The sequence below is a fragment of the Tamandua tetradactyla genome, chromosome 8 (assembly GCF_023851605.1).
Source record: "Tamandua tetradactyla isolate mTamTet1 chromosome 8, mTamTet1.pri, whole genome shotgun sequence".
In the NCBI taxonomy this organism is placed as follows: Eukaryota; Metazoa; Chordata; class Mammalia; order Pilosa; family Myrmecophagidae; genus Tamandua; species Tamandua tetradactyla.
In genome coordinates, this window is record NC_135334.1 from 89044551 (window position 1) to 89060240 (window position 15690).

The 15690-nt window shown below is 37.1% G+C and overlaps 1 protein-coding gene across 5 annotated transcripts in view; it reads left to right on the plus strand.

Moving 5' to 3' along the window:
* FAR1 (fatty acyl-CoA reductase 1) overlaps window positions 1-15690 on the plus strand; it is a 112663-nt gene that overhangs the window by 50633 nt on the left and 46340 nt on the right. For 3 of the 5 annotated variants that reach the window (XM_077114059.1, XM_077114061.1, XM_077114060.1), the window contains one exon: window positions 9472-9666. In XM_077114059.1, the coding sequence (XP_076970174.1) occupies window positions 9478-9666 (189 nt within the window). In that variant the 5' untranslated portion in view covers window positions 9472-9477. Of the gene's footprint in view, window positions 1-9444; window positions 9667-15690 lie in introns of those variants that run through there. The other 2 variants (XM_077114057.1, XM_077114058.1) reach the window with 1 other exon arrangement.

Here is a 15690-nt window from a genome sequence, read left to right on the forward strand (position 1 = left end):
GGTCAGTAGTGATTTTATTGCAGAGTTGGACTTAGAGAGAGAGAGGCAGAGTTGGGCTTAGAAAGAGGCAGAATTAGATGAGAGAGAGAGAGAGACTGCTCTTATTTTTGGTATTTGTTTCTCCTTGCTTTGGGTTTAGTTTGCTGTTCGTTTTCTTGTTCCTCCAGGTGTGCCATTAGGTCTTTGATTTTAACTCTTTCTTCTTTTTTAGTGTAAGTACTTAGGGCTATATATTTCCTTCTCAGCACTGCCTTCACTGCATCCTGTAAGTTTTGATATGCTGTGTTCTCGTTTTCATTTAAGATATTTATTGATCTCCCTTGTAAGATCTCTCTTGTCTCTTCTTTGACCCATTGGTTAATAGTGGGTTATTTTACTTATACATATATGTTGATTTTCCATTCTCTGCCTGTTGTTGATTTCCAGCTTTATTCCATTGTGTCAGAGAAAAAGCTTTGTACCATGTCATTCTTTTTAAATTTATTGAGATATGTTTTGCGACCCAGCATGTTGTCTAACTTACAGAATGATCCATGTGCACTTGAGAAGAATGTGTATCATGCTATTTGGGGGTGCAGTGTTTTGCATGTCTCTCAGACCTAGTTCATTCATCATGTTCAAGTTCTCTGTTTTGTTATTGATCTTCTGTCTTGGTATTCTCTCTATTGATGTGAATGGTGTGTTGGGGTCTTCAGCAGTTATTGTAGAGGTGTCTGCTTCTCATTTCATTTTGCCAGGATTTGCCTCTTGTATTTTGGGGCCCCATGGCTAGGTACATACATATTTATGATTGTTAATTTCTTCTTGGTGGGTTGCCCCTTTTATTAATAGTGTCCTTCTTTGACTGATATTAGTATAGCTACCTCAGCTCTGTTCTGGTTACTATTTGCATAAATTGTCTTTTTTTCCTTCCTTTCACTTTCAACCTGTTTGTGTCCTTACATCTAAGGGGAGTTTCTTGTAAACAACATATAGTTGTATCATGCTTTTTTATCTATTCTACCAATCTGTGTCTTTTCACTGGGGAGTTTAATCCATTAACATTCAGTGTTATTACCCATCAGGGCAGTACTTGCTTCATCCATTTGTCTTTTGTCTTTTATATGTCATATCTTTTTTTGTCTCTGTTTTCTTTTATTGCAAATTCCTTTTCTATATAGCTGATCTTTTGTGATGTAGCTAACTCATCCCTTTCTCATTTCTGTTTCTGTATATTTTTAAAATACTTTCCTTGTGGTTACCCTGGGATTTGTATTGCACAACCTATGTCTGTAACCTATTAATTTGAGAAGCTACCAACTTTTAATTTCAATAGCATACACAATATGTGCTCATCTATCTCTTCATTTCCCTTCTTTATATTGTTTTTTGTTCCACATTTCCACTATATATTTTGCATATCTATTATAAGGAAATATTACTTTTTCCTGTTTAATTATTTTCTGACTTACAAGAATTAAGTTATGTAGAGTATAGTTTTGGATTGAGGATACATACTTTTGGGTTTTGTATTTGCCCTTTTAGTTATCTTTACCAAAGAGCTTCACTTCTTTGTACTACTCCAAGCCACTCTCTCCTGTCTTTTCCTTTCAACCCTTTAGTAATTTTTGTAGGGCAGGTCTTTTGTTGACAGACTTTCAGTTTCTGTTTTTCTGTGAGTATTTTAAACTCTTACTCATTTTTGAAGGACAGATTTTCCAGATAAAGAATTCTTGGTTGACATTTTGTGTTTAGTAACTTAAAACACATTATACCACTGCCTTCTTACCTCAGAGGTTTCTGAGAAATTAACATTTAGTCTTACTGAGAATCACTTGTGTTTTGGTTTCTAAAGCTGCCAGAATGCAGTGTAACAGAAAAAAAAAAAACGGCTTTTAAAAGTGAAATTTATTAAGTTGCAAGTTTACAGTGCTAAGGCTGTGAAAATGTCTAAATGTAAGGCACCAACAAGAGGTTACCTTCACTCAAGAAAAACTGATGCCATCCAGAACACATCTGTCATCTGGGAAGATTCGTGGCTGGTGTCTGCTGGGGTCTTTGGCTTCTAGATATCTCTGTCAGCTGGGAAGGTACATGGTAATATCTGCTAGCTTTCTCTCCTGGCTTCTCAGTTCATAAAACATTTTCCCAGGGGCGTTTTCCTTCTGCATCTCCAAAGGTTTCTGGCTTTGTGGGCTTGGTCACTTCTGTCGGCTCTAAAGCTTCTTCCAAAATGATTGCCTCTTAAAGGATTCCAGTGAGCTACCCTGCCTTGAATGGGTGGAAACATGTCCCCATGGAAACTACCTAATCAAAAGATGCCACCCACAATTTTAGTGGGTCACATCTCCATGGAAACAATTTAATCAAAATGATCTCACCCAACAATATTGAATGAAAATTAAAGAACATGGCTTTTCTAGGGTACACAACAGTTTCAAACCAGCACACCTTGTATGTGATAAATCACTTTTCTGTTGCTCCTTTTGGAGTTTTTTTTTTACCTTTGGTACTTGACATTCTGGTGAATTTATGTTTCAAAGTAGGTCTTGTAGGGTTTATTATGTTTGAAGTATGTTACTCTTCTTGGACAGGTATGTTTATGTCTTCCATAAGAGTTGGGAAATTTTTGGCTGTTATTTCCACAGATATTTTCTCTGCCTCTTTCTCTTCTGTTCTCCTTCTGGGACACCCATGATGTATATATTTCCAAACTTCATACAGTCACCTAAGTCCCTGAGATGCTGCTCAATTTTTTCTTTCCTTTTCTCTCGCTGTTCTTCTGAATATGTGATTTCAATTGTCCTGACTTCTAGTTCACTGATTCTTTTTCTGCCTGTTAAGGTATGCTACTGTGTGCCTCTAGTGTATTTTCAGTCTCTCTTATTGTTGCTTTCATCTCCATAATTTCTGTTATGTGTCTTTATAACTTAAATTCTTCTGTATGCACACAAATTGTATTCTTAATATCCTTTAGCTCTGCATCCACCATTAGTTTATTTCTGTCCATATTTTCTGTCATTTCCTTGAAATGATTTAGGAGATTTGTTTGAAATTGTTGATTTGTTGTGCCAAATTCTGTGGCTCCTCCGAAGTTTTAAATTGTTCCCTTGACTGAGCCATATCTTCATCTTTCTTTGTATGGCTTGTAATTTTTACCTGCTGCCTGGGCATCCAATTATTTTGAAATGTTCACTCTGAAGGTCAGTTTCTCCCCCTAGCCTTGGGTTTTATTATTGATTCACTTATAGTTAAGGTTCTTCTTTGACATTTGGTCCAACTTATTCTTTTTTTTCGCATAGGCAGGCACTGGGAATCGAACCCAGGTCTCCGGCATGGCAGACGAGAACTCTGCCTGCTGAGCCACCATGGCCCACCCCAAACTTATTCTTGACCTTTAGATTAGCCTGTGTTTAACTGTTCACATTTTCTCAGCTCTTCTGCATGTTATTCTTGCCCTGGATATATGATCCAAGTTTTAAAATTGCCCTTTCTGTGTACAGTTCTTTCACTTCCAGGAAAAAGCTTCCTTATGTTCCTTCTCCAGAAATCTTGATCTGTTCTGTTTGCTTTTGGGCAGAATTTTCTCCCTAGCTCCTGTTTTGTTTAAATTCTTTCCCTCGTTCAGTATACCCTTTTCATTAAACTTTTCAGTTCTGGGACTTATCGTGTCTTACAGCAGTTCAGTTCCCTGACCTTTTTTGTTTGTTTGTTTCACCTTAAGGCTTTTACTGCCTTCATTTTCTTCCCTCTTAGGTTACCCCACCCTGAGGACCTAGATGGGGTCAACCCAGAAAGGTCATTTTGCATTTAGGTTGTCTAACAAACAGAATGTATTGAGTATACGCACATTTTGCCAACACTTCTGCCAGTCTCCTTTTTCCCCGGGGGCAATTTTGTATGTGGCACTCCTCAGCCACTTGTGTTGTACTCTGGGTCTTTGCAGACTTGGGTCTCTGTGTCTGGGTATGTGTGGGGTTTCTCTATCTGTATCTGGAACAGGAGGGATGCAGGCTGTGCTGCCTCTGTGTAACTCTCAAGCTGTGTAGGAGTGAGTGATGGGGAGGGGCCCCACCTGGCAGGTCCAGGACCAAATTTCCTATCTGATTTTGGTGTTTGTTTTTTCTTTTCCTTTTATTCGACATTTGTGGAGTCTTCCTTCAGTTTCTCTCATACTCCAGAGGTTCAAGAAAGTGAGATTTGTCCTTTTATTAGTTGCTTCTGAGGGGAGACTTTTCCAGAACTATCTTGTGCCGCCATAATGATGACATGAGTCCTCAGATTTTTGTAGTTTTTTACATATTCTGCATATTAATCTGCCATTGTACATATTACACATTCTTTTACTCTGATTTGCTCTTTCTCCTGATTGTGTCTTGGGATGGACAGAAGTTCTTATTTTACTGTGGTCCAATTTATCAATATTTTCATTTTGGTTAGCAGTTTTTGCATACTATTTAAGAAATGTTTACCTACCCCACAGTCAAGGAGCTATTCTTTGTTATTTTCTAGAAAGTTCATTGTTTCCTGTTTCACATTTATATCTACAGTCTACCTGGAATTCATTTGTGTATATTGTGTGAGGTAGAGGTCATTTTTTTTCTGTATGAATATCCAGTTGGCCATGCACCCTTATGGCCTTATCCCATTACCACAGTCTTGTAGCTTTATTATAAATGAGAGTAATGTAATTTCTCTAGCTTTGTTGTTCTTTAAGTTTGTCTTGGCTCTTCTTTGTTCTTTAAGTTTGTCTTGGCTGTTCTTGGCCCTTTGCATTTCCATAAACGTTTCAGGATTTGTCAGTTTCTGTACACAAGTATACAGATAACTTGGGTTTTGATTGGTATTGTATTGAACTAAGGATGATGAGGTGACATCTTTATAAATAATGTCAAGTTTTCAATCCAGGAATATAGTATATCCCTCCATTTGCTTAGCTGCTGTTTAATTTCTCTCTGTTTTCCATTTTCAGAATAGAGGTCTTATGTGCTTTTTAGATTTATTTCTAGTTTTTGGTGTTTGATGGTATTGTATGTGGCATATGTGTGTATATATGTATATATATTTCTCCAGTCACTTTCTGTTGTTGTAGAGAAATGCATTTTATTTTTTCCATGTAAATGCTGTATCCAGTGTCCTTATTAAATTCACTTAGTAATTCTAAGTTAATTTTATTTAATGAATTTTCTATGTATGTCTGAATTTCTGCTTTCCAGTGCTTTTTTATTGTTAGCTCCTTTTTCATAGTAGTTATTTTGTGGCTATAATATTCTTATGAATGGTTTGGAGGATATTTATTAGAATTTAAGCTCTTTAAATTTTTTATTATCTTAATTTCCTTTGTTGTTGGTTCTGTTTGTCATTTCTCATTTATTTTGGTGATATTTCTTATATATCTGGTGATCCTTGATTATCTGTTCGTATTAGTGGTTGTTTGTTGAGCTGATAGTAGCCTCTTCTCAACTATTTGAAGTCCATATCCCAAAAAGAGCTTTTCCCCAAGTGGGATTGCTGGTAAAAGTGTGATTTTAAGGGCCAGCCACAGAGAGGCTGAGGATGTGTAAGTGTCAGCTTTTTATTTGTTCTTTGGGCCAAGTACTACAATAATTTTTTTTTCCCTTTTTCCCCTCTCCTCTGACTCCCGCACCTTGATTTTGGGAATGTCTGGAGTAACCTTAGACTCGGCCTTTCTTCTTTTTTGTCCCTAGCACCCATGCTGAATCCTCTTCCCAAGCAGATGTAGATATTAGATTAGGCTTGGGAGCCAAAGTTTACATACGAAGTAGACTTTTGTGAGTGGATTTGCTGTTTTGCGAACAATCCTTTAATTATTTTAAATTTCCCATGCTTTAATCCAGCTTCTTGATTCTGAGCTTGATGTTTTCTTCCAGGTCTATTTAGGGGATTAGTAAGGACATCTTTTATGGACATTTTCTATGCGTGGGTTACTGTTTATTCTGCTATGACTTTTTTTTTGGCTTTTCAAAAGGGGAATTTAATAAGTTGCTCGTTTACAGTTCTAAGGCTGAGAAAATGTCCCAATTAAAACAGGTCTATAGAAATGTCTAATCAAAAGCATCCAGGGAAAGGTACCTTGGTTCAAGAAGGCCGATGAAGTTCAGGGTTTCTCTCTCAAGTGAGAAGGCACATGGCGAACACAGTCAGGGCTTCTCTCTCGGCTGGACAGGCACATGGCGAATATGGTGTCATCTGCTAGCTTGGTCTCCTGGCTTCCTGTTTCATGAAGCTCCCCGGGAGGCGTTTTCCTTCTTCATCTCCAAAGGTCACTGGCTGGTGGACTCTCTGCTTCATGGTGCTGCAGCATTCTCTGCTCTCTCTCTGAGTCTCTCTGAATCTCCAAAATGTTTCCTCTTTTATAGGACTTCAGAAACTAATCAAGACCCACTCAAATGGGTGGAGACATGTCATCCCCTAATCCAGTTAAACAACCATTCTTAACTAAATCACATCAACCAGGGAGATGATCTCATTACAGTTTCAAATATACAGTATTGAATAGGGACTACTCTACCTTTAAGAAATGAGATTTATATTAAAACATGGCTTTTCTTAGGGGGCATATTTCCTTTCAAACCAGCACATTCCACCCTCTGGCCCCTAAAAAAGACATGTTTTCAACATATACAAAATACATTAATTTCATAACAAATCAGAAATCCTTAAACCTATCAGTAGCAATACGATGAAGTACAAAATTAGAGACAGTATAAAATCTCATCCAGTCAGTTACAGACATGATCTGTCCTAAGGCATAATTTTCTCCATTTGCTCTGGACCTTTGAACACTCATAGCAAGTTATTTGCTGCCAACATATAAAGGAGGAACATTCACAGGATACATAGACACATTTCCATAGGGAGGAAGGAACACAGGGGTCACCGGACCCATACAGTTTCGAAAACCCGCAGGGCAAAGTCCATCAGATTTCAAAGTCTGAGACTCATTTATCCTCAAGGCTTTAGAAAGTGGCAGTCCCACCCTTTCCAAATGCCTATGCCTGCCTCTCTCTGAATGCAACCTTGGGGGATATTGGGGAGACCACCTTTCTCTCGGCTTCACCCTCTCCAAGCATTGGGGCCACACCTGGGCTCTCTGCCATCTCCGGGGCACACGCTCAGCCACTCCATGTGGTGGCAGCCAGGCTCTCCCCCAACCCCAAGAAACGTGCTTCACCCTCTTCAAGGCCTGAGGCGGCATGACTCTTCCACTGCAATGAGGTGGAAGGCCCATTCTCTGCCTTTGGGGCAAACTCACCCTCTCCACGGGCTTGGGTGGGTCCGCTCTCCTGGCCCGAGGCTTCTTGACTTCAGACCTCAGCCTCCACGGTTTTGCCTCTGAAGTTATTTTTCCTCCAATGTGTCCCTTCTCTGAACCCCTCAGTCCAGACTGGCAGCGGCTCTGTATATACAGGGCCCACAGCACTCTCGTATGCAGTAGTGTTGAATCATGCCCATCAGACATAAGGAGTTTCCACAAGTCTTTCCTGGATAATGCCGTGTCTGATCCTGACTTTCTCTGAAATGGCTGACTGGTTCCACATTTGGTTAAATCCACACTATACTCTGTAGTCTCCCTTTCTGTAGGCCCAGAATTTTACGGGACCTCAATTTCTGGTTTCTTTTTACTCAAGAGTTCAGTTTTCAGCTTATCTCTTTCCTGTCGCATTTCACTATAAGCTGCAAGGAGAAACCAGACTGCACTTTCGACATTTAATTTGGAGATCTCTTCTGCTAAATATCCAAGTTCATGGCTTTTAAAATCTGCCTTCCAGCCAATACCATTAGTCAACTTTGCCAGATTATCTGCCATTTTAAAACAAGGATCACCTTCCTTCCAGTTTTCAATAACACGTGCCTCATTTCTTTCTAAGGCCTCATCAGAGGTATCTTTAGAGTCCACATTTCTACCAACAGTCTCTCCAAAGCATTCTAGGCCTTCTCTATCAAGCTTCTCACAACTCTTCCAAAATCTTCCCTTTATCCATTTAAAAAGCCGTTCCAACATGTTTGGTATTTGCAAACGGCAGCAGCAGCACCCCACTCTCCGATACCAAAATCTGTTCTAGTTTGCTAGCTGCCAGAATGCAATATACCAGAAATGGAATGGCTTTTCAAAAGGGGAATTTAATAAGTTGCTCGTTTACAGTTCTAAGGCTGAGAAAATGTCCCAATTAAAACAAGTCTGTAGAAATGTCTAATCAAAGGCATCCAGGGAAAGATACCTTGGTTCAAGAAGGCCGATGAAGTTCAGGGTTTCTCTCTCAAGTGAGAAGGCACATGGCGAACACAGTCAGGGCTTCTCTCTCAGCTGGACAGGCACATGGCAAATACGGTGTCATCTGCTAGCTTGGTCTCCTGGCTTCCTGTTTCATGAAGCTCCCCGGGAGGCGTTTTCCTTCTTCATCTCCAAAGGTCGCTGGCTGGTGGACTCTCTGCTTCATGGTGCTGCAGCATTCTCTGCTCTCTCTCTTGAGTCTCTCTCTGCTATGACTTCTTTATCAATTCATTCTCATGTATTTCTTCTAGAAATTCTTCTTTTTCTTTTGGCTTGTAATGGCACTATTTCTTGTTTTCTTTTTTAATATTGTGAAAACTTTGGACATAAAACACAAGTATCTATTCCCCAGCTTAAGTACAATATTATAAATAAATTAAAGCTCCTTATTCATTTCTCTGATTGTATTGTACTCCTCATGCATCTATTAATATTTTACTATGTATAAATGTGTTTCTTAACAGCAAAAGAATTGTTTTGAATATGAGCTCTTTGTAGTGGCATACTGTGTAATATCTTCTGCACCTTTTTTTTTCGTTTATCATGATTCTTTGTTTTTTTTTATTCTCTTAATATATCTTTTCTGCTGTTTCAGTGGAATTTGGATAAGTAGGTTAAGTCAACCCATGTATTTCTTGCTAGGACTGTTTTTTTAAAGGGAGTTTTAAGCAACTTTTGGATACATTGTCATTAATAAACGTTGGAAAATAGCTAGGTATTACCTTTTCTTGTTTTCAACTGGTGATGATAGGTGAATCTAACACCTAGCCTTGTTATACAAGCTGCACAATTGAGTCTTACTCTTGCTTCTGACCTCTTTTCAGTGTTACAAATACCTTTGGAGAAGGGAAACACCTTTTAATTCTGTTTAGAGTAAAGATTTGGATTTGATTGCTAGAAGGGTTTTTTTTGGAGATCATTTAGTAAAAACAGTACTAAAGAAATTCAGGTTTAGAGAAGATGAGTGCCATTTCTGAGGTAATCCAGGAGAAAACGCAGGAATTAGAAGCCATTGTTGCAGTTCATTGTTCTTTCCACCTTACTACAGTGAACTAGAGGTTAGAGCTCTCTTTTATTAAAATTACACTTTGATTTTACCCTACCCTTTAAAATGCTTATTTGAATAGCAAGAGATTTATATTACTTAATAAGAATAAATCTTCGTACTAATGCTTATTTACCATGTTTTTCTTAAGGTCAGAATGGTTTCAATCCCAGAATACTATGAAGGCAAGAATGTCCTCCTCACTGGAGCTACTGGCTTCCTAGGGAAGGTGCTTCTGGAAAAGTTGCTGAGGTCTTGTCCTAAGGTGAATTTAGTGTATGTTTTGGTGAGGCAAAAAGCGGGACAAACCCCCCAAGAGCGAGTGGAAGAAGTTATTAGTAGCAAGGTAAGTGTGGAAAATGATCATTTGGAGGAAAAAAAATGTGTGTTTATGTATATAATTATTATCATCAGTAGATTGGTATATTTTCTTCAGTATCTTGAAAAAATAAAGGTAAACTGGAGTTCCTACAGGTTGATGATAAACTGAATATGGCTTGTCATCATTAAGAAAAAAAAGCTTTCCTTTACAATGCGAAAAATTGTATAACAAGTTCTAAATTTACTATATGGTAGATATTTAAAGTATGTTTTTTGAACATTTGAGACATTGTTTGTAATTACTATATATTTTATATAGTCTTCGTAATAATAATAAAGAGGTAATTTCTAACTAACAGCTGTGCTGTAAAACACTGTGCTTTTCTAACATTTAAAAATTTACCAGCTGCTCCTTACTTCTAACAGAATTAGAAGGTAGATATGTCACATATTCTCATTTCACAGATAGGAGCACAACAACAGAGAGGTTGAATACATTATACATTTTGAAACTTTAGAAAAATATTGCCAAGAAGAAATGGAAATGAGCTTGAGTAAAATTATTGCACAAATGTAAGCTTGTGAATTCTCTCAATTTGAATGAATGCATCTGACATTCATTGATAATAAGTTTACTATATTTGCTATTTAGTTTATCGGTTATTTGGTATCTAGTACCTTTTAACCTTCTAGAGTATGTTAAAAAATGTTAAAAAAATAAAACCAGAAATCTCTGAAGTCAGAGAACTGTTGAAAAACATCAAAAGATATGATTAATAACAACATCTAGAGTTAATAAGTAAATAATAGATTAGACATGAACCGTAAATATATATTCTTGTTCTAGTTTTGCTCTTCAATAGAAGTTTGAAAGTAGTTCATAGTGACTAACATTTATTGAGTATTTAACATTGTACCAGATATTGTGTAAAGCACTCTATATGTTATTAATCATCACAACAACCGCTTTAAAGAAAAGTAATGGTATTATTCCTACTTTACAAGGTCATGTAGTTAGTAAGTGTTAGAACCAATATCTGCAAATATTTGCTCATGCTGTTAGCTAGCGGAAGTTGTTGATATATCCTATTTTGTAGATCCGGACAATGAGCTTCAGAAGTTATAATTATATCTGAGGTTATCTATCTGATGTGGAGATAACATAGACTACCTAATAACAAATTCCTTGTTCTTTCCATTTATTATATTACTTCCCCAGTAGATAAGAAAGTAAGGAAAAAAATAATGTAAGGTTTTTATGAAAAAGCATCTTTAGAGTTGGATGATTTCTAGTTCTAAAAATTTGAACCAGGATACCTTGAGTGAAAAGTAACATTTCTAAAACTAATGGCAGTTGGTGCCCAAGTTGATAAATCAGAAGAAAACATCAGGGACACAGTTAAAAGAAAAGCTAACAAAGAACAAAAAGGAAGGGAATGAAGGGCAGGAGAACATAACAGGTGTGCTGGTTTGAAAGGATTTATGTACCCTAGAAAAGCCATGTTTTACTCAAAATCCCATTTCATAAAGGTGGAATAATCCCTATTCAATACTGTATGCTTGAAACTGTAATCAGATCATCTCCTGAGAGATGTGATTTAATCCAGTGTGGTTGTTAAACTGGATTAGGTGACGACGTGTCTCCACCCATTTGGGTGGGTCTTGATAAGTTTCTGGAGTCCTATAAAAGAGGAAACATTTTGGAGAATGAGAGATTCAGAGAGAGCAGAGAAGAACAACATAGCCACGAGAAGCAGAGTCTGCCAGCCAGCAACCTTTGGAGATGAAGAAGGAAAATGCCTCCCAGGGAGCTTTGTGAAACAGGAGGCCAGGAGAAGAAGCTAGCAGATGACACCGTGTTCACCATGTGCCTTTCCAGATGAGAGAGAAACTCTGACTGTGTTTGCCATGTGCCCTTACACTTGAGAGAGAAACCCTGAACTTCATTGGCCTTCTTGAACCAAGGTATCTTTCCCTGGATGCCTTAGATTGGACATTTCTATAGACTTGCTTTAATTGGGACATTTCCTCGGCCTTAGAACTGTAAAGTAGCAACTTATTAAATCCCTGTTTTAAAAAGCCATTCTGTTCCTGGTATCTTGCATTCCAGGTTACAAGAGGAAGAAAAGTCGTGGATTAGGATGAATAATGGAAAGCACATCTCTTGGAGTGATGCATTTACATTCCACTTAGGAAGACAAATTAAATATATAACATTTGCATAGTGGTACATTCTGTGAAGAGGAGTAAAGCAGGATAAAAGGGTTGAAAGTGTTGGAGATACTATCTTAGATTATCAGAAAAGTTCTCTCTCAGGTGACCTTTAAGACCCAAATGAAGTGAGAAAGAATCTCTGTTTGTATATAGAGGAAGAGCTAAGAGCAGAAGAAATAGCAAGGTCAAAGGCTCTGAGTTGGGAATGGCTTAGTATGTTTAAAGAGCATTAGGAGAATCTGTGGTTTTTGTTTTACTAGGAGCTGTGTAAAGTATGTAAAGTAAGTATTAGGTATAAGAGTATTCTCTACTGATTCTCCAGCCCCATCCCTAAGTGAGGTTTCTGCCTCCTAAAATACAGTGAAAAATTTTAGTTTATTTATTATTTTTAATAATACTTGTTTGACTTCAGGAAGATGGCTTCAGACAGATACATTTTCATACATTTACATGAGGAAAGTGGAGACGGTTTTAACTTTAAACTGTTAGATTAAAAATTTGTCACATGAACTTTCTAGTTCCTTGCTTTTTAAAGTAAGAACTGAGTTAGTGTTTGAATATTTACCAACATAAAAAAGTAACTGCATGATAACTGCCCTTGAAGAATTTGCCATCTTAAAAGATGGTAGATATAAAGTTCATTTTCAGGTTTTTCTCTTTTAAACCTGACGATTAACTTAGCTGTATTTCATATCTTTTTAAAATGAAAACCACTTGGTAGGCTAATAAAAGCAACATTTTTAGAGAACATGATATAGTTCAGCTCTTTATTTCCAAATGACTTTTAATTTTAGCTTTTGAGCAAATTATTTGAAATGATAGATTTACAGCAACTATTGTCAGAGTAATAGCATAATAGAGTAATAGTGTGAGATTTCATTAACGTTTCATATTTCAGTTCGGATATATAGCTACGATTTTCAATATTAAAATGCTTTGTAAGGGTGCATGGGTAGTTCAGTGGTAGAATGCTCACCTTCCATGTGGGAGACCTGGGTTCGATTCCTGGACCATGCACCCTCCAAAAAAGAAAAATGCTTTAAATCCAAATATTTGGCTAAAATTGGTACTCCATAAAGTTAGACCATTTTATCTTGTGGCTTCAGTTCCTCCTGGTATGTCCTACCACTAATCCTGGGGCCACTCATTCCCTGTTATAGATGTCATTACTAGTGAATCAGTAAAAATGAATCCCTTTTATGTCAAGTAGCAGTGAGTGAACACTTAAAATTAGTAAGAAATGCACAGGTAAAGCCTACTTTGATTTTGAGACAGATCAGAGGCAAAGTGGATACCATAGTGTGACATTGACTTACAGCAGTATTTCTCAACTTCATTTTGGGCCAGGTAATTCTTTGTTGTGGGGGTCTGTCTTATGCATTATGAGGTGTTTAGCAGCATTCCTGTCCTGTACCTACTAGATGCCAACAGCACACTCCCTTCCCCCACTCCCAGTTTAACAACCAAAAATATCTCCAGATATTGCCACGTGTTCCCTGGAGAACAAAATGATCTCTGATTGAGAACCACTGACTTATGGAAATGTCTCTGGGAAGCATAACCCTATTGAATGGTGAGGATTGAATTAAAATCATTGATGATGAAGTTCTGCAAAGGGAATAAAGTATACTAAAGAGAATGTTAATGAACTTAGCAAAGTAGGATGGATTGAATGATTGGGATACTGGTGGGTTGGAAGTACCAGGAAAAAATGATATTGAATAAAAAGATTGTATGTAGAGAAGGGAAGAGTATCAAGTTATTACCTAGTTTGTGAAGCAGCATGATCTTGTCATAGTGGGGAGGTGGAAGTGTCTGATTTGAAGGGAAATTAAAGGTCATTAATAATCTGAGAGAATGAACAAGTGTGAATTCAAGGTGTCATAAGTACTTTTCTAATCATTCCTTAGGTTCTTTTTTTTTCTCTACATGTCCCTTAAATAATTGACATTTTTCAGGTTTCTATCCCAGCTCTTGAACTTGTCTTACTATTTACAGTTTAAATGGTTACTTAGAATCCTCTGTATGAAGTGAATGGTAATTTTTTAATTAGATTTTAGAAAAAAGTTTCATATCATCTTGACCTTTGGCAGTTATCACTGCTGCTAACTAGGTGATCTCTTCTGCTCCCAGGGTTTTAATTATTACCCATATGTGGTTAGTAAAATCTGTGTCAGTAGTCTGACTTGCTTTCTCACAAAGTTAATCATCTCTATTAGACCTGTCCTCTGGAGTATCACAGAACTGAACTCATATCTCCATATTTCATTCTTTCTCTTATCACCTCAGTGGATATACGTAATAAGTGTTTGTCATGGCTATATCTTTCCTGTGTTAGCTAGGGCCTGTATACAAAATAAAATAGATATAGTTCCTCTTGTCCTCATGGAGTTTACATTATCCTGTTTATCTACTCACTAGCCAAGTCCTCTTGATGTTGCCTCCTAAACATCTCTCATCACCATTATTGCTGTAATCTCGGGTCAGATCATGATCCTTTTTCATAAGAGTAACTACAAATGCTTTATAGCCAAAGGATTCTTTATAATTATAAACATACTTATATTATTTCTTGATTAAAATCCATCAATCACTCACTGTTGCTCCCAGATAAACTTGTCTTTTTAATATGGCTTACAAGACTAAATTATTTCTTCTCAAATGCACATGGATTATTGTGTAGGATAGACCATTATTTTAGGAAACTAAATAGGTTTCAATAAGTATCTTTTCCTTCAGCTCCCATAATAGTTTTTTCACTTAATTATTATTGTTTTTCTTTATTAGAGAACTTGTGGGTTTACAGGACAATCATATATAAAATACAGGGTTCCCATACACCATCCAACCAACTACAATTTACATTGGTTTGTAACCTTTATTACAATTGATGATAGCACTTTTTTAAAATCAATGTTACAGACTATTCTGTTAACACATGATAATAATTATAACAACATTGAATCTGCTGCAGGTCAGCAGTTACAATCCCAGCTTATTTTTGCTCATTCCTCATTCTTGAGGGATTTGGGATGATGACCACTCTGGCTGAGGAGGGACATATATTTTGGGATGGAGGAATGGAATTGTTTTGCTTGTCATTAACGATGTTCCTTGCTTCAGGATGGGGTGAACTATCCTTATCTGTTTGTAAATTGTCTAAGTCAGGCCAGAAAAATCAGAGAGTGGGAGATTACCATCTACCTGCTGGGTTTCGGTCTCAGCTGGCATAGGCACAATCTGGAGGCTTTCAGTCTTTGAGAAATAAATTTAACATGCAGATTGAAAATCATAGGTTCAAGTAAAAGAAGTAGAAGAATCATGATTATCAGATTTAGAAGTGAGTATGATTTTGTCATATGGAAGAAATAGCTTTATATAGATTCCCAGATAGAACCTACTGGGGAAGTGTTGACTTCATGTAGCTATGCAGCTTGCTTATGTTGTCTGGATATCCCTAGGGCGCTCAGGAGCATTTTTGTTTGAGGCTTTGTATACTGTAGCAGTTTGTAAAATCTGGCTGAGACCTATTTAAAAGTAACTTCCAGAATGACAGCCTGACTCTATTTGAAATCCCTTAGCTATAGAAACCCTTTTAATTTTTCCCCCCTTTTGACCCAGGTCTTTCTCCAAATACTTGTCTAATTAATGCTTGGTAATCCTTCAGCACCAGGTATTATTAAGTAAGTTTATTTCCAGAGGTTGGCTTAGAGAAAGGCCACACTTGAGCAACAAGGAGGTTTCACTAATTTCATTATAACAGATATAAGGTTCATAGGTGCAAATTTTAAGATCAAGTGCTTGGCTTTTTAGCATATTTTGTCTTATTATACAA